The 27158-nt window shown below is 43.0% G+C and overlaps 1 protein-coding gene across 3 annotated transcripts in view; it reads left to right on the top strand.

Moving 5' to 3' along the window:
• Positions 1–25612, top strand: part of Naa25 (N-alpha-acetyltransferase 25, NatB auxiliary subunit) — a 56331-nt gene extending 30719 nt beyond the window's left edge. For 2 of the 3 annotated variants that reach the window (XM_057765087.1, XM_057765089.1), the window contains exons 13-24: positions 855–944; positions 2306–2486; positions 2988–3087; positions 6795–6946; positions 7695–7820; positions 11225–11468; positions 11924–12047; positions 13187–13252; positions 15184–15281; positions 16696–16806; positions 20386–20532; positions 23048–25612. In XM_057765087.1, the coding sequence (XP_057621070.1) occupies positions 855–944; positions 2306–2486; positions 2988–3087; positions 6795–6946; positions 7695–7820; positions 11225–11468; positions 11924–12047; positions 13187–13252; positions 15184–15281; positions 16696–16806; positions 20386–20532; positions 23048–23170 (1562 nt within the window). In that variant the 3' untranslated portion in view covers positions 23171–25612. The remainder of the gene's footprint in view (positions 1–854; positions 945–2305; positions 2487–2987; positions 3088–6794; positions 6947–7694; positions 7821–11224; positions 11469–11923; positions 12048–13186; positions 13253–15183; positions 15282–16695; positions 16807–20385; positions 20533–23047) is intronic. The other variant, XM_057765088.1, reaches the window with a different exon arrangement.
• Positions 25613–27158: the final 1546 nt, after the last annotated feature.

The raw sequence follows: 27158 nt of genomic DNA, 5'->3' as shown, positions 1-27158 counted from the left end.
TGAGCAGCCAGACTATTCCATGGTTCTTAAACAAGTTGTATGACTTGTGAGGATTTTTGCGCTTGGGAGCTGTGGCCTTATGTCTTCACAACACTGCAGGAAGCAGAGTTGTATAGTGTGAATTGTAAGGTAATGTTCAGTGCAGAAGCAGGGACTCTGGCTGGCTGTAAGTCACTCAGTAGAGGTGTCGCTTGAGCACCACTGTGCTTTAAGAACCATTTGGTAGGAGGGTTGATATAGCATTAGTTAAGCTGAGGCTCTGGTTCTTTTCTTCACCTCAGACTTCTTAGATCTTTCCCTTTGTAAAGACTGGTGTATGCACCTTCTCCCCTGGAATGTTCTGTTCCCGCTGAGTGTGGCTTATAAACCATTTGGTTTGTGTTCTCACCTCCCTTCCTTCTATACATCTATTTTTTTCTTGCCCCCTTTTGTGGTGCCAGGGATTGAAGCCAGTTGTTCATGCATGCTAAGCAAGTACTTATGTTCATGCTACATCCCGTTTTTATGGCTTGTATTTTTCTTCGGTACAGGCCCTATTTTTTATTTATTTGTTTTTGTGTTGTTTTTCGAGACAGGGTTTCTCTGTCTAGCCCTAGCTGTCCTGGAACTTACTCTGTAGACCAGACCAGGTCAGCCTCAAACTCCAGAGATTGTCTGCCTCTCCCTCCTGAGCAGAATTAAAGACGTGCACCACCACTGCCCGGCTTACTCATCCTATTCTTACTTTCTTTTTTCTTTTCCTCTTTTTCTGCCTATCATTTTTCTTCCTTAAAAAGTAAACAAAAGTCTCCTGTCGCAGCACTTTATGAGTAATTATTAAAAATAGGCGTTTTTTTTTAAAATCCTCTCCCTAGGGCGCTCTTGTTTGAAGACAGAATTGCAGTTCTCTGATTATTACTGCCTCCTCGCTGTCCATGTGCTCACTGATATATGGAGAGAAGCAGGTAAGGACACCAGTGTCACCTCCACGGGGGTTTGCTGGAGATGGAGGCCACACCGTGGAAACTCTTAGCACTGAACTTTGGGCCCAACTCAGCAGCTATCTCATTGGTTTCTAAATTTATCTGCATAATGAACGATCATTCTGATTTAAAACTAGAGTTAAGATATAACCACACTGATTTAAAGGCAGATGGGCAAACCCAACAGAACACAAAAACCCTCTTTTTATTTATTAGTGTTTAAAAAATGATTTTTCTGCCAGGTGGTGGTGGTGGCAGCGGTGCATGCTTTTAATCTCAGCATTTGTGAGGCAGAGGCAAGTGAGTTTGAGGCTAGCTTGGCCTACAAAGTCAGTTCTAGGACAGCCAGCCAGGGCTAAAGCCTGTGTCTGTCTGTCTGTCTGTCTGTCTGTCTGTCTGTCTGTCTGTCTCTCTGCTTGGAACTCAGTATTAGACCAGACTATCCCTAGAGCTGAGAGCCGCCTGCTTCTGCCTCTCATGTACTAGAATTAAAGGTGTGCGCCACCACATAAGCGTCTTTATTTTTTTAATTAAATTCCGTGTGTTTATGTGTGACATGTGGACACAAATGTTCCATGGGTCATGTGTCAGAAGACAACTTGCCAGAGTCATTTCTCTCTTTCTACCCTGTGGGACCCAGGGATTGATCTCAGCTGCAGGCTTTGACAGCAAGCACTTTTATTTGCTGAGCCATCTCTCTGGTCCTAATAGCAGTTTTTTGTTTTGTTTTTTTACAGTATCAAATGTAATTTTTTTCTTTCTTTTTTTTTTCAAATGTAATTTTTTTAAAAAGATTTATTTATTATGTATACAACATTCTGCCTTCATGTATGCCCGCATGCCAGAGGAGGGTGCCAGATCTCATTACAGATGGTTGTGAGCCACCATGTGGTTGCTGGGAATTGAACTCAGGACCTCTGGAAGAGCAGCCAGTGCTCTTAACCACTGAGCCATCTCTCCAGCCCCCTCAAATGTAATATTTTTAATAGGATTGTGTATGGAATAAAAATGATATCTTGTAGGGTCTTGGGACAATGCTACAGGGGTGGGGGCAGCTAGCAGATTCTAGTTCTTCTAAGTCCCTCTCTTCTCAGAATCTAAGATTCTGTGAGGTTCCATGATTTCCCTCTCTAGATCTACACATCGTGCTTCTTGCCCAGCTGTATTTAATTACTGATAGAACTATTGAAGGGCTTTGTAATCAAGGGAATTCCCTGTTTTGATTGCAGGTCTGCATCTAAAATTTGTATGCATCCAAAATTATTCAAAGACTAGTCAAGGCAGGTGATTGATTTCGGCAGGTTCCCTAAAGATGAGTGGATAATGATGTGTTTTGATTCTAGGTGAGGAGACTGCTGTGTGGCAGGCCCTGACTCTGCTAGAAGAAGGCTTAACCCATAGCCCATCCAATGCTCAGTTCAAATTGCTGCTTGTTCGAATCTACTGCATGCTGGGTGCATTTGAGCCAGTGGTGGATCTTTACTCCAGCCTTGATGCTAAGCATATCCAGCACGACACCATTGGGTTGGTAGTATATACTCTGAATACTGTGCAGACAGCCTAGGAAGCTCACTTATAGGTGATAACAAAACAGCACTCTAGACATCAGTCACTACTGTGACCCTCTGCAAAGCATGAGGGACTTATCTCCAAGCATTACAGAGTTTACAGCTTCAATCATTCACACTATATTTTGAAGTTGCTACTTCTCCCTGCTGTTGGCACTGACCCAAAGTATCCCTTTGAGTTTGAGTTTTGGCTATGCTATGCAATTACTAATGGGCATTTTCTATTCACATTTAGGAAGAGAACACCATGTTCTCTGACCAGCTTTACGTTTCTCTTATTGTCAGGTGTAAAGAAAGAACTCTGTTCATTTTCTTTTAATTTGATCCTGTGAACTAGATCATTCCACTGGCAGTGTTTTTTGTTTGATTTCTTTTATGCCCTGCTCTTTCTTGGCACTTAATATTTTGACAGTAGAATGAGGTAACTGTGAATGTTTTTTCTTTCCTTCCTACCTAGCTATCTTCTGACCCGATACGCTGCATCCTTGGGCCAGTACGCTGCTGCCTCCCAGTCCTGTAACTTCGCACTCAGGTTTTTCCACTCCAACCAGAAAGATGTAAGTGAAACCCATTGGTGCTGTAATTTACTGCTGATTGACATGGTTCAGAGTGCACTCCCTAGAGTCACAACATGCATATCACATGACACCATGCTGTGTTGCTGGCAGGTGCCTTAAGCTGAGTTTAATCATCCTAGACCATATGTAGAGCTATTTGCATTTGTTCAGTGTGCATGCATATAATTGAATCCTTGGAAGTTTACATTTCTAACTGGGCATTAAGAGACTAAGAAGTCTTTTGTCTGCCAGCTTTGTTTCAAATGCTATTCAGAGACTTTTCAAGATTAGAAGCAAGAGGTACCAACCAACAGCCACCCCTACTACATTTAAGGAGCAGTGAGTTAGAGCTGCCCTGGAGGTGAGGGTGGACTGTGTGCACTCAGCCTGCTGCTCACTTGTTCTCATTGGGTTAAAGAAGGTCTCAGGGCATCCAGGTGCTCTCAGCTGATGGTTTGCAAAACTGTCCGGGAGCTTGTGTTCAGAGAAGGTGTGTTGTTAGAGTGGCCCCTGCTGCTGTCCTTCCTGTGTGGTGGCTAAGCCTTACTTCCTGGAGTTTGGCTATGCCAGCCTCAGCCTGTAGCTTTCCATTTTTCTGGTCTCTTGATACTGAGTTTTTTGAGGAAGTCACCATCTGAGATTTATCTTGACAACACTCTTGAGTCCTTTGCTTTGAAGTCACTCCTGTCTTCCACTTGTTTCTTGAGAGGTGTTTTGGAGACTAGAGAAGTAGGGTAGAGGCGCTTCTGAGTAGTCTGTGCTTTGAGTTGTAGGTGTGCTGTAGCAGAGGACAACTCCAATCCCGGAGAAGGCTAACCCCTCTGTCTCAGCCCTCACCATCAACGGAAGGGATTGATATCTGTGGAGACTTTCTTCCTGATGAGAGAGAAGAGGGTATCTGCTCTAAGCCTGTTGCTTTCAAGGTGCCAGCTTGGCATAGAAGCAGAAACCTTGTCTCAGACACTGGGTTAAATGCCCGCTGTAACTATCAGTTGAGTGAATCTGTGATTACCCTCCTCTTTTTTTTTCAAGGAATTTACAGTTTTTGAAAACTGTTTCCTCAAGTCTCATTATTTTATCTCTTTTTCCTATATTTATAAGGAAGAGGTTAAAGACATTTCATTTATTGAAGACTTAAAATTTGAGACAGGGCCTTGCAGTGTAGGTGAGGCTGGCTCTAAACTCCCTCTCTATCTTCTTGCCTGTCCTCAGAGGGGTCAGTGTTTTGCTAATAGTTGATTATGAATCATTGAATAGCTGATTTATGCAGCTAAATGTGCATGATATTGAGCCTGATAAATGGTTAGCATCTTATTGATCAGGCAGTAACAGTCCCCTCCTTGAGTTTATACCAGTGCCACTTTTAACCATTCTAACCTGACCTGAGGCAGTGGTGCCTGTGTCCCCAGGTAAGGAAATGGAACCCTGCACCTCTTATCTCTGCAAAACCCAAACGCCATGTTTTGCAGCTTTCATTCTTTGGTTTTGGGGATTTCCCAAGTGCTTTTTCTCTTAGGTGGCTAAGGTATTTCATTTCTAATTCTTTAACTTAGCACTTCTTCAATAACAAACACTCTGTTGTACAGGGGCTTTGTGCCGTGGGATGAAAATTATCTTTGGATGTCTGTCTGTTGTCATCTTACTCGGGAATCAGTGTTAGGTTTCCTCATTGTCAAAAGTCACTTAAATGTTCATGGTTTTAAAAGCTTGCTTTTTGGTGACAGAGACATGGCACAGTGGTGAAGAACTTGCTGGACTTGCAGTGGGCCTGATTCTACATCAGGCAGATCGTGACCATTGTAACTCTAGGTCCAGGGGATCTGCCCAAACACACATCACAGAAATAAAAATAATAAAAATCTTTTTAAAGTTCTTTTTGAAATCTCTGATTTAGGTATTAATAAAGGTCATTTTTAAAGGTCTGATACCCATGTATTTTACTAATTTTCACAGCGACCCGGGTTCATTTCAGTGGTCCTTTGGGCATCTAATTAGCCTCGTTGGTGCACAAATGGATGGCAGTAGGTGTGGATGCACACTTTGGTCAGTAGTCTTTAGTGTGCCTCTGGCTTCTGGTTTGGGTGCATTCCACGAGGCACAAGGCCTCATCAGTAATGTTCTTAACCTCCTGGTACTATTCCCTGGGCCCTTGGCTAGCTCTGCAGAGTCACTTTACTGTGGCATTTAAGGACTATCTCAGGCAGATGGACAAACTGCAGCTGTTCCTGGCTTGTTACATACTATACTTATCTCCTGGTTGCCCCTTGTTTCTCTCTTTGAAAAGCTGTTGTCTTTTTTTCACGAGTGAAGTTCCATGGCCACTTAGACCATGAGGCTCCCACTGAGGGAAGGCTGGGTCTCATGTTGGAACTACATTCTGTCTAGAACCACCCCAAGTCCTATTTCTATCCTGAATAGTTGGAAGTGTTGTCAAATTGTAGGTTCCCATTTCAAGGGTCAGCAGCCAACTCTGCTGTGTCTTCTAAGTTGGGGACTGTAGGAGAGAAGGATGTGATAAGTGTGGGCTTCTTGATGAGGCATGCCGTTGTCCTCAGTCAAGCTGGCAGGTAATCCTAAACCCACAGGATCACACGTAATCTTTTTAATTTTCTTGTGTCCGTCCGTCTTTAATCTCTCCAGATACTGCAGGCAAACAGCTGGCCGAGGTGTCCCCTGGGGGTTTAAAAGCCGCATCGAAAGCAGTTGACTTAGCGCCCGTGGTGCAACCCCACGGCCTGAAATGAACCCTGCGAGGCTGTGTATCAGAGGGTATGTTGTTGACTATTGGCCTATTTTCCTACCGGGCAAATACTCAGGCATAGTGGAAATGGGGGCAGAGCAAGCAAACTAAGGCTAGACAAAAGACTGGCTTTCCAGAAAGTGTCTTGAGGCAGACATCAGCATTGAGCCAAACACTTCCTTGGCCCACAGGGCTGATCTCTTTTCTGATCCTGGTGGCTTCGACCCACTTTGTGAAATGTTCTTCCCTGAGATTTGCTTCTGTTGTACCAGTACTTCATGAGGAATTCTTTGTCTTGCCTCTGTTCTGCAGCATTTCATCTGATGATTTTAATCTGTAACTAAAATACACGTGTGAGCGCTGCCTTCCCTTAGTTGTCTATGGTGATTTCTAGCAGTTTTGTGTGCTCAGGAATCTTGGTTCTTGACATCTTCCTCAGAGTAGATGGCATTCCTGTTGATGGGTCTCGTTGATTGGTATCTTCTGTCCTTCTGAGAAGCTTATTTGCCTTGTGTCTGGTACCATATTGAGAAAGAACCACCCAAGGAGCAGTCTCTTTCTGCAGGAGAGGGTTTCATTTGGGGCCCATGGGGTATGCCTGTGTAGTTATGGCACCTTTGAATGCTTTCTACAGAGCATAGTTTGTGTTAGGATTGTAGGATACATAAGCTCCATTCCAGAATGGCATTTGCCAAATTTTTGGCTGTTGTGATAGAACACCCTCTAAGTCCTGCTCTTGTCGTGAATGATATGAGTGCTAAGACATGGCTGGAGATGGCTGGAGCCACCTCAGTCTAGCAATGTAGTGGAGGAGACTTCTGCAGCTGGGACTGTGCTGTTTGGCCAGACCTTCTGAGCCTGGACCAGAGCCTTGGTTGTAGTTTGAATATTTAGTTGGCTGGCAAGCTTTGCTTACATTGCCTGACCTGTGGAGTATTTATACCAAGGTGGTGTCTTTCCTTCTCAGACCTCAGAATACATTATTCAAGCTTACAAATACGGTGCATTTGAGAAGATTCCAGAGTTTATCGCTTTTAGGAACAGGCTGAATAATTCTCTCCACTTTGCACAAGTGCGCACTGAACGGATGCTCTTAGACCTTCTTCTCGAAGCAAACATGTAAGTATGTGATGAGAGGCCAAGTGGGACCAAGGGGCCAGATCAGATGGTCTTAGTTGTCAGTAGCTGAGTTAAGGGTAAATGGAGGATGAGAGGAGAAGAAGCTGCAAATGGAGACACAGAGCCTTGACCCTGTCATGGAGAATGCTGGAGGGCTGAGACTATCTCAGATCCAGTAGAGCCTCCCCTTCCCCTCTCTAGTGCCTTCGAGGCCCCTTCTCTAGATATGCTTCAGGAACAGGGCAGGTGCTTGTCCACTGTGTTCTGCTGAACTCCAAAAAGCTTTTGCTTGCTGTCATAACTTGTCTCAGTTCTATTTGACCTTATATGAGACCTCGTTTTCTAATGTAAAACCTTTCTTTCCAGTAAACGAAAGTCCTAGCTAATGTCATAATTATATTGTTATAGAAATAAGACCTTAGGGCTGGGGAGATAAATAGCTCTGGAGTTCCAATACCCAACATCCAAGTAAAAAGTCTAGCATGGCCATGCATGCCTGTAATCCCAGCCAGGAGGCCCAGTGCTGGTAGAAGGATCCTTGAGATTCACTGGCCAGCCAGGCAATAGGTGAGGTCCAGGTTTGGTAAGATATCTACCAAAACAAAATAGAGACAAACAGCAGGACATCTGATGTAAACTCTGGCCTCCCCAGGCATACACAGTCACGCAGTCTTCTTGCACGTGCAACATATAACACATGCGTGCACATACGCACAGGTACAGTCAAAGCAAACTTTCTGTATTACAGATCAACTAGCTTGGCAGAAAGTATCAAATCGATGAACCTGAGGCCAGAGGAAGATGACGTTCCATGGGAAGATTTGCGAGACAACAGAGACTTGGATGTTTTCTTTAGCTGGGATCCAAAGGACAGGTATGAGGCGCTCAGCTCTGAAGAGTCAGCATGCATCTAAAACTTTAAAAATTTCTCTTTTACACAAATATACATGTTCATTGTTGGAGCACAAGTGCACAGCACATCCCACCCCAGTGCTGGGCCTGCTAAGTTTAGGTCTCTTCATGGCATGTATGACTTCCAGGTGATTCAAGGTGCAGGATGCAGTTCCCTAGTCATCTGACAGGAAGGTAGAAAATATTTTTATGTGATATTGGCTTTTCTAGCACTTTATAGAGGCTTGTAATCTCCCTTAGGTTCTAAAGGGTTATGGCACATTGACAGGGGTGTGTGTGTGCACACGTGCATGTATGTGGTTTTTTTTTTTTTGAGACAGGGTTTCTCTGTGGCTTTGGAGCCTGTCCTGGAACTACTCTGTAGACCAGGCTGGTCTCGAACTCACAGAGATCCACCTGCCTCTGCCTCCCGAGTGCTGGGATTAAAGCTTTGCGTGTGCCACCATCGCCCTGCTTTGTGTGTGGTACTTGTATACAGAATTACTTATTTCTTTTTAACAGTACAAAAGGTTGTAATCATATCAGTGTTTATTAACCAGGTGTTGTTGTTCACACCTGGAGGCAGAGGTAGATAGAACTCTGAGGCCAATCAGTTTTAGGACAGCCAGGGCTACACAGTATGATTTTTGTTTCAGGGAAAAAAGTAACTTTAAAATACTTAATTGGTGTTCTATTCTAAGCCACATGCAAACATGAATAGCCCTGGCAAGTCAAAAAACTGAAGGACAAGTCATCATGTGCTGCCTCTGCCCACTCAGCAACATGTAGTTGAGCCAGCCCTCTGCTCTGCCCATTTCTCATGTGCGTTTTAGAGTTGACAGCTTACTCTGGACTTGGGGCTACTGAGGTGAAGGTGAAGATGCAGACTTCTGGTGTGTACTCGGGCACTCGAGTTTCTCACTGGTGATAGTGAGTGGAAAAAGGGAGAACCCCAGACAGAGAAGGATTAGTGAATGTACAGTAGTGTCTATTTACTGTCCCTAACTTAATTCCGCCAGCGTCATGTCCTGTTGCCTCTCTCCGATGGCTTCTCAGATCTCTCTGGTCATATCCCCGTGAAGGGGTCAAATGAATGCCCTGTGTTTTTGGGTGCCGAAAAAACTGTTAGCAGTTCAGAGCAGTGGGGTGACAACTGTGCTCCCTTTGTGACTAATTGTGGCCTGGACAATAAAGTCTCTGGATCCAGTTTATCTGCTGAATAACCAACACTTTGGTTGAAAATCTTTCCGAGAGCCTGGCTTGCTGGTGTACACCTGTGATTCCAGCTCTTAAGAGGCAGGTGAATCAGGAGTTCAAGGTCATCCCCAGCTACACAGCACGTTCAAGCCCTATATCATCAATGAGATAATCACAAGACCATCCTGTGATTCTTTGAAAAGCAACTTCTCAGCCACCAGAAGAGCTGCATTTGCCATACTCTCGAGCGTACTTCAGATTGTTAGCCTTTATGTCCTGTCTTCAGGGGGGCCAAGGGGCCAGCAAGATAGCTCGGTGGTTAAAGGACTTGCCATCAACCTGAGTTCAATTCTTGGGACCTTCCTGGTGGAGAAAAAAACCATTTTCTAGCCTCCATGTGCACGCATAAAGTACGTAAAGAGGAAGGGTAAATAGTGACAGAAGCCACAGGCGATGCTCTCAATTCCACAAACACAGTGTGCCTACCACATTGGGCCCTGGAATTGGAGCTGGGGCATAAAGATAAGCAAGGCAGCTCAAAGGGTGACAGTCCAAGGAGACATGGTATGAAGGGAGGTAGTAGTAGTACAGGGAACCCACTGCCCTCTCCAGTATAGGCATGGAAATTAAAAGGGTTTTTTTTTTTTTAGTAATATAAGGAGTTGTGCCCGCCCACAAAAGTTGTGAAGAGGTTGGAATGGGATTCACTAGACGATAGTAAGGCATAGATCCTGATGTGGTGGCATACTGCTGGATCCCAGCACTTGAGAGGCAGGGATGTAGATGGATCAGAAGTGCAAGGTTATCTTTGAATATATAGCAAGTTTGGCTGTAAGAGACCCTAACTCAAAAAAAAAAAATTAAATATTAAATACACATTTCTTCATTTGTAGTGACCTCCTTTATAAAGAGTTCATAGTGAGCAAAATCAACTAGGAACTACTTAGGTGAGGCTTACTACCGCCAGGACTTTTTTTCTAGGGATGAACATCAGTGGTCAGCATTGGCTGTGTGGGAACATGGTTATTGTCTTGTTTTTAATTGACATGTAAAATTTATACGGAATTGATAATCTATTTCAGTACTTAAAATGCAGCATATTTACTTTAGGGTCTGCAGTAGGAAGCTAGTGCATAGGCATGTAAGCCCTGTATGAGAGGGCTTTGAATACTGATTTGTAGGTTGCCACGACTCACCGAGTAAACTGGCAGAGACTGTGTAGTTGCTGTACTGCAGCACTAGGGTTCATCCCAGCAAAAGCTTACATGGTAGGATAGGCCCAGCCTGGAACACTGATTTCTCCTCCCTCCACTTGAGGGGGCATCATCTAGGAGAGAAACGGTGCCATCACACAGTTTGTGCAGTTTCTGCTTAGGGCAGCTGGATGCTCAGTGTCCAAGGTTTTTAGCAGCTGGCTACATCATACGCTGTTCAGCATGCTCCAAGGTTCCAGGCTTCCAGCAGAAAAGATGTTCACCATACACAAGTGATGTGTTCTTATAGTCTGGCCATAGGAGCTGCTCTTGTTAAGTGACGATTGGAGTACAAGCTGTCAGGCATCAGTTGAAGGCTATCCTTGCAAATAGGTCCTCTGCCATTAAGTAACTACAGTACAAAAGTAGTACAGATCAGTTGGGTTGGCCATCTATGCCTTTAATCCCAGCACTTAGAAAGACAGACAGGTGGATTTAGTAGGACCCTGCCTCATATATATATTTAAAATATGTACCAAATACATGTATAATATATATGTTTGCATATATGTAATTTTTTGGTGCTATTTGGAATACAACTTGCAAATGGTAAGGATGTTCTGTGCCAACAAATTGAGCCCCAGTACAGTTTATATACTTATATAACTTTTGTATAGAGAAGTCTGAAGGGGTTTGTGTGAGTTTGTGGACTCTTGAGTGTTTGGGTAGCTGGGTTCTTTATTACCAACTTGTTTTTCTGGCATTTCAGCTTTTTTGTGTCACTCGTGTTTTAATCAGAGCAGATACTCCGAGTGGGGAGATGGCCTTGTTGGTAAGGTTGCCATGGCCAGCTTACCTGGTGAAGCAGGCAGCAATCAGATGTTTGGCCTGAGGCAGAAATTATACTGAGGTTTCTTGATGGGTGAAAGCAAATGCTCAAAGCTTTGAAGGCAACAGGCTGAGTAAAATGGATGGTCTGGGGATGTTTTTGTTTAAGGAATGTTTCTGAAGAGCATAAGAAACTCTCTTTGGAGGAGGAGACCATGTGGTTAAGAATTCGCACCTTAACGTTGAGACTGATCAGTGGACTTCCAAATCTTACCCACCCTGTGGAGCCAAAGAACTCAGAGAAGACCTCGGAGAATGGTGTATCCTCCCGGATTGACATTCTTCGTTTGCTCCTCCAACAGCTAGAAGTGGCCGTGGAGACGGGGAAGCGGTTTATTGAGAAGGAAATTCAGGTATCAACAAGTATTTGCTGTCAGAAGCTCAATAATTATTTCAGCAATTGTCTTTTAATGCATAATGAAGAGCACATTTTGTTCAATTTGTGGCACTGCGGGAAAGAAGGATTTAATGGTCTTGAGCCATTTTAGGGTTTTGCTCTGTCTAGACTCATCAGTCAGGAAAAGCAAAATAACATTTTGAGGGTTTTTTGTTTGTTTGTTTTTCTTTTTTTGAGATGGGGTTTTGGTGTATAGTTCCGGGAGGCTTTTAATTTCAAGTCTTTGTGCCTCAGTGTTGGGACTACAGGCACACACCACCATGTTCCACTAATACACATGGCCGTTTGCTGTTAGTTGTGGGAGTTGGTTACTAGTTTTCTTATTAGTGAATTTTTATTACGTTTTATCCAAACAATTCCTGTTTTCACACTTTTTGCGAATTAAGGGTATGATTTTCCCTCTTTTTTCAGTATCCTTTCCTTGGGCCTGTCCCCACCAGGATGGGCAGGTTCTTTAGTTCTGGCTGCTGTCAGTGCCTGGTCCGCTCCTTTCACCTTGTCAATGATGTCTATGAGCTTGATACGAGTGGTTTAGGTAAGTGTGCACACGCATGTGTTTATTAGACTTTTATCATTAAAAATTATAATAAGTGAATATTGAAATGTTACTGAGATTCTAACTTTATGGGGGATCAAAAATAACCATAGGCTGAGCCCCACCTTTAGGCTTCCTTCAGAGCTGATAGATCTGCAGCGTTTGGGACACAACTGACCAGTCCTACTAGAGAGCCTGAGATAGTTCTTAAAGGAGCAATCATTGTCCCTCTTCCCTTCACTGTTCTGCCCACCCCTTGGCCACGTCTGTCTTTCAGTAGTGGGATTTACATGCATGTTGTTTTCAGGAGGAAAAGGCCCCTATCATGACTTGGTTGTTGATACTGAGTTTGCTATTGCTTTTTAGAATTCTTATTACTTTAAATTTTTTTATTTTATTATTTTATGTATATGGGTGTTTTACTTGTGTGCATTTCTATGCATCATGTATGTGCCTGGTGCCCTCAGACACCAGAAGTGTGTGTTGGGGGAGGGGGGGGGCTGGTCAGATCTCCTGAAACTGAAGTAACAGTTGTGAGTCACTAAGTGCTGGGGATTGAACCTGGTTCTGCAAGAGCAGCCAGTACTCTTGACTACTGAATCATCTTTTCAGCCCCAGCTTTTAATTATGTGTGTTGGGGTATGTACATTATGGCAGGTGCCTGTAGAAACCAGTTACCAGTTTCCCTGAAGTTGAAGTTACAGCTGTTGTGAGCCTCCTGAAATGAGTGCCAGGAACTGAACGCAGGTTCTTTGTAAGAGAGAGATTGTATGTACTTCTCTCAGCCCTAAGCCCTCTCTCCAGACCTGCTATTGCAGTTTTCATTGTTTATTGTGTGTGAGTGTGCAGATATGGATGTGCCGCAGCGTTCACGGAGAGGTCACCAGACAGCTTATAGGAGTCTGTTTTCTCCTACCATGTGGGTCCCAGGAGTCAAATTCAGGTCCTGAAGCTTGATAACAAATACCTTTTCCAGCCCACTGGTGTTTTCACCATGGCTTGTGGGCTGGCCTTGAACTCAGTTCTGCTGCCTCAGTGTCTTGGGTGCTGAGATCACAGCTACATGCAGTCATGCCCAATCTGCTTCTTTATCTTTCTACAAAAATGAATGTTGATTGTTGTTTGTTTTTCAATTTTAGAGGGTACACTGGATATACAGGAACGAATAGAAAATAGTCTTGCAGCTTTACTAGAACTATTGAAAGGTAAGTTCTGACTGCAGATTCCTGAATTGAGCCTGCATGTCTGAAAGTAGCTCAGTGTTTAAAAATAATATAAACACGTGCAAAGATTTGGAAATAATAAGCTTTTTTTTTTTTTGAGTTGAGATTTCTCTGTGTAGCCCCGGCTGTCCTGGAACTCGCTCTGAGACCAGACTGAATTCACAGAGATTCACCTGCTGATGCTGGGATTAAAGGCATGCACCACCACTGCCTGACATTTTTTTGGAATCTCTTTTTTTTTGTTTTGTTTTTTCGAGACGGAGTTTCTCTGTGTAACCATCTTAGCTGTCCTGGAACTAGCTCTTGTAGATCAGACTGGTCTCAAACTCACGGAGATCCGCCTGCCTCTGCCTCCCAAGTACCACCACCGCCCGCTCTTTTTTTTGGTTTTTCGAGACAGGGTTTCTCTGTAGCTTTGGTGCCTGTCCCAGGACTAGCTCTTGTACACCAGGCTGGCCTCGAACTCCCAGAGATCTGCCTGCCTCTGCCTCTCAAGTGCTGGGATTAAAGGCATGCACCACCACTGCCCAGCCCGGCTCATGTTTTTGGAACTTTAAAAAACTAAATTTTCACTATTCAAAACTAACAGTTGTTTGTTTTTAAGTGTTTGAGATGATCATCATGTATATTCCAGGCTTGTCTCACACTCACTGTGCAGTCCAGGATGGTTTTGGCTTTGTGATCCTCCTGCGTTTTCCCTTGTGAGTGCTGGGATTACAGGCATGCAACAGTACCATGCCTTAAAGTTAAATTTACAGCAGAAGTACTTGAAAACTGTTAGAAGTTGGGATGCAAGTGGCTATGACCCAGTTGACCTGACTATTAATGGTATAGATTTAATACTCAGTTGCCATGGGTGACTTATGCATGTTAATGGTGTCTGGGTGTGTGGGGGTTAAAGTTGAGTATCCATCTTACCATGCTCTCTGAGGCAAGGCCACTTACTTGAGCTTACGAATTTGCCTAGACTAGCTGCCAGTGAGCCCCAGAGACACTTCTATGTGTGCTCACTATTGTGCCTCACTTTCATATGGTTGCTGGGTGATCCAAATACTTTATTAATCTCTCCAGCCCCATGTAGATGTTCTCCTACAGTGGCCTTACCCTTTCAGGTCAGGGTGTTCTTCCAAACCACTCACTGAGTCTTCACATTATGGTATCCTATATTCCACATCTCTTAGCTGATGGCTAGATGCCTAGCATGTATCATTTTTAAGACTACTTTTTATATTTTGGAGACTACAGAATAAGTCTTTTATTTTTTCTTTTTAAAGATTTATTTATTTATTATGTATACAACATTCTGCCTCCATGTAAGCCCACACACCAGAGGAGAGTGCCAGATCTCATTAGAGATGGTTGTGAGCCACCATGTGGTTGCTGGGAATTGAACTCAGGACCTCTGGAAGAGCAGCCAGTGCTCTTAACCTCTGAGCCATCTCTCCAGCCCAGAACAAGTCATTGTTAAAACATTTTTTTCATATGCATTGGGACTTTTTATTTGGGTGCTTTACTTGTTTTTGTTTTTTGGGGTGGGGGAGTTTTTTTTTTTTTTTTTTTTTTTGTGGTGGTGGTACTAGGGATGGATTCTGGGATCTTGAGCTGGCCAGGTAAGCTGGCTACAGTCCCATTCCATTGTAGCTTTTATTTTTTATTTTTGTTTTTGTTTTTTGAGAGAGGGTCTCACTTTCTAGTTCTGGGCAGTTTGGATAGCGCAGCTTGGAACTTAGTATGTATGAGTCTGGCTTTGAACTTAGATCTGCCTGTTGCCTCTTCCTACCATGCTGAGATTAAAGGTATGGCACCATATCTAGCTTTGGTTTTTATACCAGTTATTTTCAGATTCTTCATTGTGTGTCTAAGTGTATGGCAAGTTAAGGAGAATAAAAGCAGAAAACCGTTTCCTCCCTCAGGTGTCTTCAGCACGTGTAAAGGCGAGCTCTTAGAAGTTAAAGATGGCAATGTGAAGACACAGCCAGCTGTCCTAGAGAATCTGGTCTTCTTTGTCGAGGTGTGTCTTCGTCCTCCTGAGGGGCATAGGCAGGGCTTTACACCTGCCGCTTAACCCTTTCTCACCTGGTTGTTTGGAACACTAGAAGCAGTTTCACATTGTTTTCTAAACTGGTTCATCCCCTGTGCTTAGGGACAGCTTCTGAGTGGCAGTCTTCTTCTCTGAGACTCCCCCAAAGTCAGTTTGTCCCATTTCCTCTGGCTCTTTAGTTCATTCCTCCAGCTGTTTTACTAATTACCTAACATTCTGGAGTCTGGAGGAGATAAAATATAACTTTCTTTCCATTTTGCTTTTTTGAAACAGGGTATTAGTTCAAGACTGACCTTGGCCGGGTGGTGGTGGCACACGCCTTTAATCCCAGCACTCGGGAGGCAGAGGCAGGCGGATCTCTGTGAGTTCGAGACCAGCCTGGTCTACAAGAGCTAGTTCCAGGACAGGCTCCAAAACCACAGAGAAACCCTGTCTCGAAAATCCAAAAAAAAAAAAAAAAAAAAAAAAAGACTGACCTTGATCTCAAACTCTGAGTCCTCCTGCTTCAGCTTCCCAAGTGTCTAAAGTGACTTTCTAGAGTCATAGACACATGGCCAACATACCTGGAAACAAAACTCTTATTTTTAACCAGATTCTTTTTTTTTTTTTTTTTTTTTAATGTGTGTATATGTGTGTGCCTGTATGAGTTTATGTGTACCTTGTGCACAGGTACCTGCAGAAGGCCAGAGGGCATGGAATCCCTTGGAACTGGAGTCACAGGCAGTGATGAGCCATGTGGGTACTGGGCATTGATCCCTCGTCTTCTGCAAGAACAGGCAGCACTTTTAACTGTAGAGTGTTCCCTAATCCCATACCCAAATTTTTTTTTTTTTTTTTTTTAATCCCATCTCTCCCTTCTTTTTCCTGTGGCCTGCAGCTTCCTGAAGGCTGTATGCTCTGCTCTGGTGACTGGTGAGAGCCTAGGGGCTACTCAGCAAGTGCTGAGTGGTTACTGAGCACACACATGGTCCACACTGTGGAACAGAAGCTAACTGAATGCTCAAGGGTGTGTTTCCAGCTGAGGACTCCCAGGTTCGCTGTTGAGTTCCAGTGACTGCTTGTGTAGAGTCCCGGGGTCCTATGCCCTGGGGAGTATGTAGGCGTCACACTTAGCAAAGGAACATGCAGAGAGGTGAAGTGCAGTGGAGTCTAGCAGATGAGAACTGGCAGGAAGGATAAGGAAGCTAGGTAGCATGAGGGCACGTCTTCAAAAGAAGAAAGGTTCATTCTGGCTCACAGGCACAGTTTTCAGTCCTGGTTGGCTTTTCTCATCTCCATGGTGTCTGGTGGTCTTCTCTAGAATTGTCAGTTGCCATGTCTGTCTCTAGCTGCTGTTTCCATACTTTCCTGTAATACTGACTAATTTGCACATTTCCTCTTTCAGACAATCTCTATCATCCTTTGGGTATCCAGTTACTGTGAGAGTGTCCTGCGACCATACAAATTAAATATACAGAAAAAGAAAAAGAAGAAAAAAGAGACCAGCATCGTCATGGTAATAACTCGGCTGCCTTTCCTTCCCCTTTGTCTGCATGCTGTGCGAGTTCAGGGCTCTGGAGGCACCTTTTCTCCCACAGCCTTTTCTGAAAGGACCGTACACTGTTGCCTAGCCTTGTCTTGACTTTGGATTATTAGTCTTCCCAGTACTTGGTACTATGAGTGTTTGTTGGTTTTGAGACAGTCTTTCCTGCCTCAACCTCCTGAGAGCTCTTTCCCCAGTTACATCCTCACAGTAACAGACACAGGCTAATGGCTCCATGAAGGTCCTTCTCTAGTCACCGCTTCCTGATCCTTGGCCACATTTGCTGTCTTGTCAGTTGATCCATCTGAAAGAATACTACAAGCTCAGGACACTGAGCTGTGTACCCAAGGTGCTCAAAGCAAACCTATGCATGTTCTTTGAAGGCTTGAGAGTTGAGAGTACCCATTCTTCCCAACTATGACCTTGCTATTCCTTTTCAAAGTACTGAATTCCTGTGATGCTGCTGTTAGTTGCTATCTCTCTACCTTCCTTGCATCTGAATAGTGCTGTTTTTGAAGAGCGAAGGCATGTGTATGGCAACATTCACACTATTGAGTCTTAGTATTTGCTTAGATACATGCAGAAATTTAGGTTAGACATGAGCACTGCCTTTTTAGTTCATTAAATCATTAAATGTTTGTGTTCCATTCTTGAGATTTTAGTATTGGATGAAGGAAGTGTCTCCCTGGTTCATTGCAGAGGTGGTTCCTTCCTTTTGTGATTAAAAATAGACATGGGGCTTGGGAGCTGGTTCAGTGGTTAGGAGAGCTTGCTGCGCTTCCACAGAACCTGAATTTGATTCTCAGCACCTACACCAAATGGCTTACAACCTCTTCATGTCTAGCTCTAGGGCATCAGACAGCATCTTCTGGTGTCCATGGACATCCAGACATGTAGCTCACATACTCATGTGCGTACACACACAGACATCCTACAGCACTGTTGTGCCAACACATGCTTGAAATCCCCCAGCAAGTCTGAGGTCTGTTTAATTTACATAGAGTTACTAGCAGCCAAAGCTACATAGAAGACCCCAAACAAACCCCACATAAAGTAAGCCCCATAATCATGTACAATCCTAGAATACACCCAGTACTTACGACTTTTGAGGTGTGTTGTTTTTATTTGTATATTCATTCGCATACTCGTTTATTTGTTTGTGGCAGGGTCTCTCCATAGCCCTGGCTTTCCTTGAATTCACTGTATGGGCCAGACTGGCCTCAAACTCAAAGAAATTTGTCTGCCTCCGCCTCCAAAGTGTTGGGATTAAAGGTGTGAGCCACTAAACCTGGATTGTTGTTTTTCTGATTATTACAGTAACCCATGAAGATGTGACTAGAGATCACCCATATTCTCAGTTGTGTGACAACATGGCTTACAAGTTAGTCATAATGCAAGTCAGGATCATGCTGTGCAGAAGGTCGGGATTGAGCATAGCACTCAGCAGGTGGAGGCAGAGAGGACAAGAAAGAATTCAAGGCCATCTTTGGCTACATAGAGAGTTAGAGGCTGTGCTATATGAGACTTTTTTTTTTTTGGTTTTTCGAGACAGGGTTTCTCTGTAGCTTTGGAGCCTGTCCTGGAACTAGCTCTTGTAGACCAGGCTGGTCTCGAACTCACAGAGATCCGCCTGCCTCTGCCTCCTGAGTGCTGGGATTAAAGGCGTGCGCCACCACCGCCCGGCTGAGACTTTTTTAAAAATAAAAATCCGTAACTGACTGTTTTGTTTTTGTATTTGATTAGGATATTAGGCTATCTTTATGTCAATAAATATAGATTTATCTCTTTTTTGGTTATTTCTCCATATTTAATAAACTACAGTTTATTTTTTGATGAATATGTAGTTGGTTTATAATATCTTGACTATAAGTAGAGCAATTATTAGAATCTAGACTTAGATCCGAAGTGAACCGAGTGTGTCCTTATAACCCTGTCCCCAGCACTGGCCATATGGCTTGTGTGTTTTCAAGTCTATATGGTGCTGAGCCTTTAGAGAACAGCTCTTCATAACACTGTTAGTGTCAACTTTATTATTGGGGCACAAGTTACCCAGTTTGTTCTTTTCACAAGTGATTCTAAAAAAGGTTTTTTTTTCAGTGTATGGTTGTTTTGTCTGCATGTATTATCTGTACATCACTTGATACCTGGTCCCCACAGAGACTAGAAGAGGATATCAGATCTCCTATTTAAAATAGAGTTGTGAGCCACTAGAAATCTCTAACCTGGGTCCTCTGCAAGAGCACCTTGTGCTCTTACTTTATGAGTCATCTCTCCAGCCTTCTGTCTTTTTTTATTCAGTAAATGGTTTCTGTTTTTGGAGAGTGGAGAGGATAGTCTTTTTTAATGGTTTCTAGTTACGTGTCATGTTTAGAAAGGCCTTTTCATGCTTAAGCAAATTGCTACTTAAGCTTTCTTCTGGTACTTATTTTTGTTGCATCAGGATCTGGCTTTGAATTGCATATGTAATTTAGACAATTTGAACTGATTTTTCTGTCTCCACCTCAGGTGCTAAGATTATAGGTATGAGCCACCATGCCTGGCTCTCTTTTTCTCCTTTCTTTCTTTTACTCATTCTAGGGTAGCCGGGGCTACATAGCGAGATCTTATTTTTTTTTTTTAAATATTCAGAATATTATTCTTCTATCTTCCATTAATATTGGAAATCTCATATGTAAAGAAGGAAAGGAAAATAAAATGTTTTGGTTTGGTTTTCCATTCATATGTATATATGGCATATGTGCATGTGAGTATGCAAGTATGTAAGCAAGAGGTAGACGTTGAGTCATATCATCCTTAGTTGCTCTCCTCCACATGACATATTTAGGCAGGGTCTTTTTTTTTTTTTTTTTTAAACATATTTATTTATTTATTATGTATACAATAGTCTATCTGTATGTATGTCTCCAGGCCAGAAGAGGGCATCAGACCTCATTATGTGGTTGCTGGGGATTGAACTCATGACCTTTGGAAGAGCAGGCGATGCTCTTAACCACTGAGCCATCTCTCCAGCCCCTAGGCAGGGTCTTTCACTCGAACCCAGAGCACACCAGTTTGGTTAGTCTAGATAGCCAGTTTGTGCCTGTGCCTCCACAGTGCTAGGATTACAGCCAGCATTTATGTGGTTGCTGGATCCTACCCTTGTAAGTTTTTTACCCACTGAGCTGCCTCCCTAGTCCTGAAAATAAAGCCTTGTTTCCCTGTCCATCCTGTACTGTTCTTTTACATTTCCCACCCTCAGAAGTCATAAACAACTAACACACTTTCTACTAGTTCTTCTCCAGCTATACTGGAGAATAGGAAATAAAAATTCATTTCAAAGAGAAAAAAGCCTAAACCTAAATATTGCTCCTAAGTTAACCACCAGTATTTTCTTTCCTGTTCAAAGGCGGTGTTTTAGCAGCTAATTGGTTATTTCATACTGTCTTACTATCCCATTGTTCCATACCTGTGGTCACAGCATCAAACACTGGGTGGTGGGAAGGTAGCGTAACTTGTGCTGGAAACACAACTGCTCAGAGAAATTGTAACACTTTTTAATCTTCTTCACCCCAGCCTCCAGTCTTCACCAGTTTCCAAGACTATGTTACTGGACTTCAGACTTTAATTTCCAATGTTGTGGATCATATTAAAGGACTTGAAACAAATCTAATTGCACTTAAACTTGAGGAACTCACATTAGAAGATACTTCTATCTCTCCGGTAAGAGATGATAGGCAAGCAGCATGCTTTCTGTACATTTTGAAACGTTAGCAGGAGGACTAGTTAATGTTCATTCAGTTCCTCATTCTCTCTTTGTAAGACAGAACAACAAGGTACTTTGGATGTCGCTTTTTTGTGGTGGTGGTTTTTAAAATTACATTGTTGAAAAATTACGTTAAGATGATAGGTATATTTTCTCCTCTTCTGTCCCTCAACCCATCTTTTTGTGGCTGTTCTTTTCCTAAGAGGACTAATACTGAGGGGTGGGGATATGTCTTAGTTGGTAGAGAACACTTGCCTAGCATTCAGGGAGGCTGGGCATGGTGATGCACATATGTTCTCCTGGCACTCAGGACTCTGGAGCAGGAGGATTACTATAGTCCAGTATTATCTACAGTGCATTCCAGTCCAGTAAGGGTTAAGACTCTGTCAAGGGAAGTAAGGATGTCTCACAAAATCCTAGAATCTTTCACATTGAAATGAAATTTGGAAAGTCTTTTTTTTTTTTTTTTTTTTTTAATTTTTCGAAACAGGGTTTCTCCGTAGCTTTTGGTTCCTGTCCTGGAACTACCTCTTTTAGACCAGGCTGGCCTCGAACTCACAGAGATCCACCTGCCTCTACCTCCCGAGTGCTGGGATTAAAGGCATGTGCCACCACCGCCCAGTGAAATTTGGAAAGTCTTATGGAGACATTTGAAGATTAGCATTTTTTTACTAAGTAGGGAGAGAGCTAGGAGACAAGCTGTGGGAAGGGGTGGTGTGGCACAATGCGCTGCTAATTCGCTTGTCTCCAAATAAGGAACAGTGTGTGGATCAGTGTTGTGGAATCCCCCTTTTCCTTTTCCTCTTGTAGCTGAGCCTGGTCACAGAGAGTGATCACAGGCTAGACACTGCCCCTCACTGTATAGTACTCTGAGGAAGTTTCTCTTTACCTAAATAGAGAGGAACACCTACCTGATGGGATGGAGCACAGCAGTAGTTGGCCAGTTTCTAGTCAAGATCCACAGAGTTTACTGGGCTAGTCTGCATGGACACCAGCGTGTGTCTGTCTGGTTTTCCCTTTTCAGAGCACAGCCTTACTGTGTACTGACCTGCTCCAGCATTCCTAGTGTGAGGGTCATAGGGGTGAAATACCATGCCTGGGATGGTCTTCATCTTTTAGTGTTTTATTTGTTTGTTTAGCTTTTAAAAATAAATCTCCATTGGGCTGGAGAGATGGCTCAGTGGTTAAGAGCATTGCTTGCTCTTCCAAAGGTCCTGAGTTCAATTCCTGGCAACCACATGGTGACTCACAACCATCTGTAATGAGGTCTGGTGCCCTCTTCTGGTCTGCAGACATACACACAGATAGAATATTGTATACATAACAATTATATATATATTTAATGTTTGGGTATTTTGCCTGCATGTACATCTGTGGACCTGGTGCCTGAGTCATTCTGTATGTTCTGGAACTTGAGTTAGAGGTGGTTGTGAGCCACCATGATGGTGCTGGGAACTGAACATAGGTCCTCTATAAAAGCAGCCAGTGCTCTTAACTGCAGAACCATCTCTCCAGCCCCCAAAACCCTGTCTTGAAAAACTAAAACAAAAAACAAACAAAAAAGTCTTATGTTCAGCACAGTTTGTTCTTGAGATTAGTTTTTATGTGTGGTTGCTGGAATGTGTGGGTATACAGCCTATGGCTAGGTACAGCTGTACTTACTTTTCATGTATACTACTGAATAAAATGTATTTGTAGATGTAGTTGTTGACACACATCTTAGTTCCAGCACTTGGGAGGGAGAGTCAGGTGGATAGCCAGGGCTATATAGGGAGAACCTATCTCCAAAAACAAAACAAAACATTTGTATGCATTGTCTTGTACAAAAATCATTATATATAGCATTGTTCATCAGGAAGTTTGTATCTGGTTTTTGTTGAGACTCTGGGCTTCACCCTCATATAGCCCTCCCAACTTCCTGGCCCTCTTTGTGTTGAAGCAAACCCACTTTTTGGTACTCCCTACTGCAGTACGGTTTTGTCTCTCGAACCTTTGGTCTGTCACAAACTGTGGACTACCATCCAGGGTGGGATTCATTAGGGGAGTCAGGGAGATGAGATGGAGCACAATGGATGGGATAGGGTTGGCCTCGACAGTATTCTAATAGGGAAAGATGGAGTTGGTATAAAGTAGGTACTGTTCAAAGTGGCTGTGATGTCAAATTAGTGATACAGTTCTACTTCATCTGAAAACAGAAGTCTTGGATTTTATACCTTGCCCAGCTTGTCATAAAATACTAACAGTACTGTGTCTGAGCTACAGCTACTCAGAATCCCATGTTTGTTGGCCTGGGACATACATACACTTGTCACACCAGCCTGGGTCACATGTCCATATGAGTCACCTAATGCCCGAAATGGCTTTCCCCTTCCTTACATTTTGTGAACTGAAAATAACCTGGTGTTCTGGGTAAGGTCACTAGAAACCAAGTGAATGATTTTCGAGTAACACGAGTTATTGTTTCTGTTGAAGGAAGAAAGAAAATTTTCAAAGACTGTGCAGGGGAAAGTGCAGAGCAGTTACCTGCACTCACTTCTGGAAATTGGGGAGCTGCTGAGAAAAAGACTTGAGACCACAAAGAAACTAAAAATTTAAGAAAGTATGAACCACGGGCACTGAAGACTCTACAGCAGAAGATGACACACCACCTTCCCCGGCAACAGCCACATCTGCTGGCCATTGTTTTCATCCAGATCTTCCTCACATGCATGAAGGACTTTGATCGTGAATTAATTTTTGAGGTATTAAATATATACAACTGATTATAAATTATTGTATATAAACCAGAAGCAGGACCCACATCTGGGTTTACCACTCTCTATACCTGTTCATGTGTACAGGACAGCAACAAGAGAACCCTACTTCCTTCCCATCACCAGAAATGTTTTTGGTGGGGTTTCTATACAAGCAGCAATAGAAATAAGTACAAAGCATTGACCTCAAAGCAGGTGATTTCTCTCTGTTATGCAGTAGGAGTTTGGATTTGGTCCTGAGTCACAGGAGGCAAAAAGCAGATGCAGGAGTAGACATAAGAGCAGGACTCTTTCCGTGGCAGCAGGTTCCTTATGAGGCTCCCACAGAACCAGGGTGGGTTCACAGAGGGTCAGGTGAGATGTAATGTGAGAACATGCTGCTGCAGGGCACCACACATGACCACAGGTGCTCGGTTTTGGCTTCATAGTCCTGAGAGCCAAAACGTCCCTAGCCCCGCTCCTGGGAGAGCTTAGCCTCGGGTCAGCGAGGAAGACTCTGAGTACAGTCCACCTCACACTTCCTCAGCTGCTTGTCCATTGGGCCTCTGGGAAAAGTGGGAAGAGCTGTTTAAAGAGCGGTGTTCAGGACTTGTGTGGGCCAAGCTGTCTGATACTTGTTTCTGTTGTTTGGAGTCCCATTCTGCAGCCGATTCATGAGTCACACACAGAGATATACATAGGTATAAAGGTGCTACGAAACAAAGATTTACTACTTTAGTGTTTGCAAGTGGGGAGTTTGGGACAGAAGGAGTTGTGTGCTATGGATTTAACCTAGGTTTTAAATTTTAGCTTGACAAAAGATAGTGTTTCCATGGGCCTGATGTCCGTCTACTTTGACACTTGGCAAATGGACCAGGATTCATTTCCTTTGTTCACTTGGAGGTTGGAGGTCTGGTTCCCAAGCCTGCAGCTTGAGAGGCTGCTCTGAGAGGATGAAGACTGCTCTTGTATGTCATGCTGAGCTCCTAACGACTCCTTTAGTAACTGTTGGTGTTTGAATCACCCTCTCTGTTCTCATCGCCTGTCACTGACGTGTCAGTTAACTCCAGGTGAAGAAATGGATCTGCTGGGTATTGGTCTTTCCCCGCACTGCTCCAGCAGAAGGTGATGCCAGCTAAGGAGAGCTGGCAAAGTCTTGGGTGTGAGGTTTGCATTTTATCATTTACCTTGACATTCTTAGATTCACAAATCAGCATAGTGGGTAATAATAGTTTAAACGTCTAAGGGAATCTGTAGAAACCACTTTCTTACTTGTAAGATGTGCTGGAAAGCCTAGACCACATAATTACACCAGAACATTTTTATAACTTGCTATAATATCACATGTTCCATCCCAAAAGAAAGGGCCTGCTGAGTAAGATGAAGACTCTGAATCCGATTCCTTGAACATCAACATGTGGTCATTTTCTGTAGCTATGACCTGTGTCTTATGGGCTGGGTGGGCTTTTGCCTGTAGTGTTGCTCCTGAAATAATGTTTCTTGGGATATTCAAATTGTTGTATGTCTGTAGATATAGATGCTCTTTAAAACAGCTCTGTCAGCTGACCATGATCAGTTAAGTATGGACTGCACACTGGCTCTGGTTCTCAGGACATAGCTCTTCCCTCTAGTGGTCTATGCAGTCTTCTGCCCTGGACACCTGGGATCTCCACTGGTTTTACTGACAATAATGTCAAGTTGGAGCTGTGCTTCCTTTGTTACTTGCTGATTTTCCTACTAAATGTAGCATTTCAATTAGATCAAATTGTTACATTTGGAGATAATTGTAAAAAGAATGAAATTATGAAGAAATGGCCAATATCTTTTATCAGTTTGTTCTTTTGGAAGCTGTCATGCCTATAAATTGTGTACAGTTAAAGTATATATATATATATTCTTACTGAGTAAAAAGCACCCTCTCCCCACAGTTGTATGTCTTAATATCTGAGGAGATGCTCAGTGACCCGTTGCTGCTGCTGTTCTGGTTTATATGGGTTTTGTTCTGTTTTGTTTTTGTGTGGTAAATTGATATTTAAAAAACAAAAAACAACAACAAAAAATAACCACGACTACTGTTTACAGACTGAAAAAAATCACTGCTTTTTATACTACTGAGATCCTAAGTCAAGACTTTCCAAAGCAGGCGTTGGGTTCAAGTTTCTTCTCTGATGTGGACCGCGAGTCCTGTAATGTCTCCACGTGATGGAGAGTGTGCACAAATCTAGGTGTGCTGCCATCGAGTTTGTATATTTTCATAATTTTAATTGTTCAAAATTGCATTATATTTTGCAATCACCACGTTCAATCTGTATTTGTCTTTCATTTCAACTTTTTCAATATAAAAAGGGGTTCAACTTATCTACAGGCTTGTTGAAACTCTTCCTACTTTTTTGATGTGATTTATTGGTGTGGGAAATCTGCTCTTGAGAATTAAGTGAAGGCAGCAAATTGGCTTTAACTGTACAGGTTAATTTACATAAATGTTTTTATTTTTAGTTGGCACTTTTGCCTGATTCATTTTTGTTCAGTCTTAAAAAGGTTAGAGATTCCTAAGCAGTGTACCTCATCTCGATTTAGTACTGAATGTTATCCTGACTATGGACTAGCCTGGGCTGGAGGCAGGAGGACCAGGTTAAAACTTTGTGCAGCTACAAGACACTGTCTTAAAAACAAACAAATGAAAATAAATAAAACCCAAAAGACTAAAGGTCAAAACTAATCTTTGTGGCTTAACAATAGTGCCTTACACAATTCCATTTATTAGCTAACAGGTGTGTTTTAAGCTGTTATGCTACATCTGTTAGTCACTGAGACCCTAAGTCCTAGTTGGAGGCTATGTGTGGTGTAGAAGATCCATCATGTATGATGGAAGTTATCAGTGTGTCTGGAGACCTGAATGAGTCAAGAGTGCAATGGCCCCACCCACCTAGGACGGTCACTGGAAGGCTTCAGGCTGTCTGGAGATGCTGCTTGCTCAAAGGCACACTAACTATGCAGTATAAGCAGGAGCTGTCTTCCTAATTCCTTTTTTTTTTTTTTTCCTGATAGCGCATGCCCTTAGCAGGTCTTGCCTGTTTCTTCAGGGAGGAATTAACTTTATCTGAATATTTTTTTCTTTAACAAAAAGAATGCTTGCCTGAACCTCTTTTCCAACATGATTCAACTTTGCAGGTGCTATTACTGATTGATGCCAACCTGACAGTGCTGAGTACGGAGCGAGTCCTGTAATCACACAACGTTATTTTGGGCTTGCCATTGCAGTTCATGCTTGAGGGGTACAACTTTATGCAACATGTAGATTCTGTAGATGCCAGGGACATGTATAAGAGTTAAAAGCTAGATTCTTTGTGAGACGGTGCTTCTCTATACACCCATGGACTTTCTTGTCTTGTCTCACTCCACCCTTTTTAATGGCATTCATTATTAAGAAATGCTCCTTAATTAAAAAGTTCCTCTTGACACTATTTGAGAAAATGTGCAGGTTCTTTAGAATAAAGTTTGTTATGTTGGATCTATTGTTTACTGCATCAGATTATTGAAGAATTAATTCCCTTAAACAGAAATAGAATGCAGCTATGTGACCAGCCCTAAGATGCCAGACTCTAGGTAACCATCATTAGAGCATGCTTACTGCCCTGGGTCTGTGTTGCTGGAAGGAGTCATCTGGCAGTATGAGGGGAGACTGCATTTCTGTGGTATATCTCTTAAGCAGATTCAACTTGAAATAGACATGTCAATTTAGTCCCCCTCCAGAGCTCCTAAGGTTAGAAACCATAGCAACCAAGCTGAGTCCATCCTGGGAGGACCCAGGGTAGACTGCCACTGTCCATCCTGGGTAGACTGCCTGAGTC

The sequence above is a fragment of the Chionomys nivalis genome, chromosome 3, assembly GCF_950005125.1.
Source record: "Chionomys nivalis chromosome 3, mChiNiv1.1, whole genome shotgun sequence".
Lineage (NCBI taxonomy): Eukaryota > Metazoa > Chordata > Mammalia > Rodentia > Cricetidae > Chionomys > Chionomys nivalis.
Note: the sequence above shows the minus strand (reverse complement) of the source record. Positions and strands in the feature narration are given on the sequence as shown.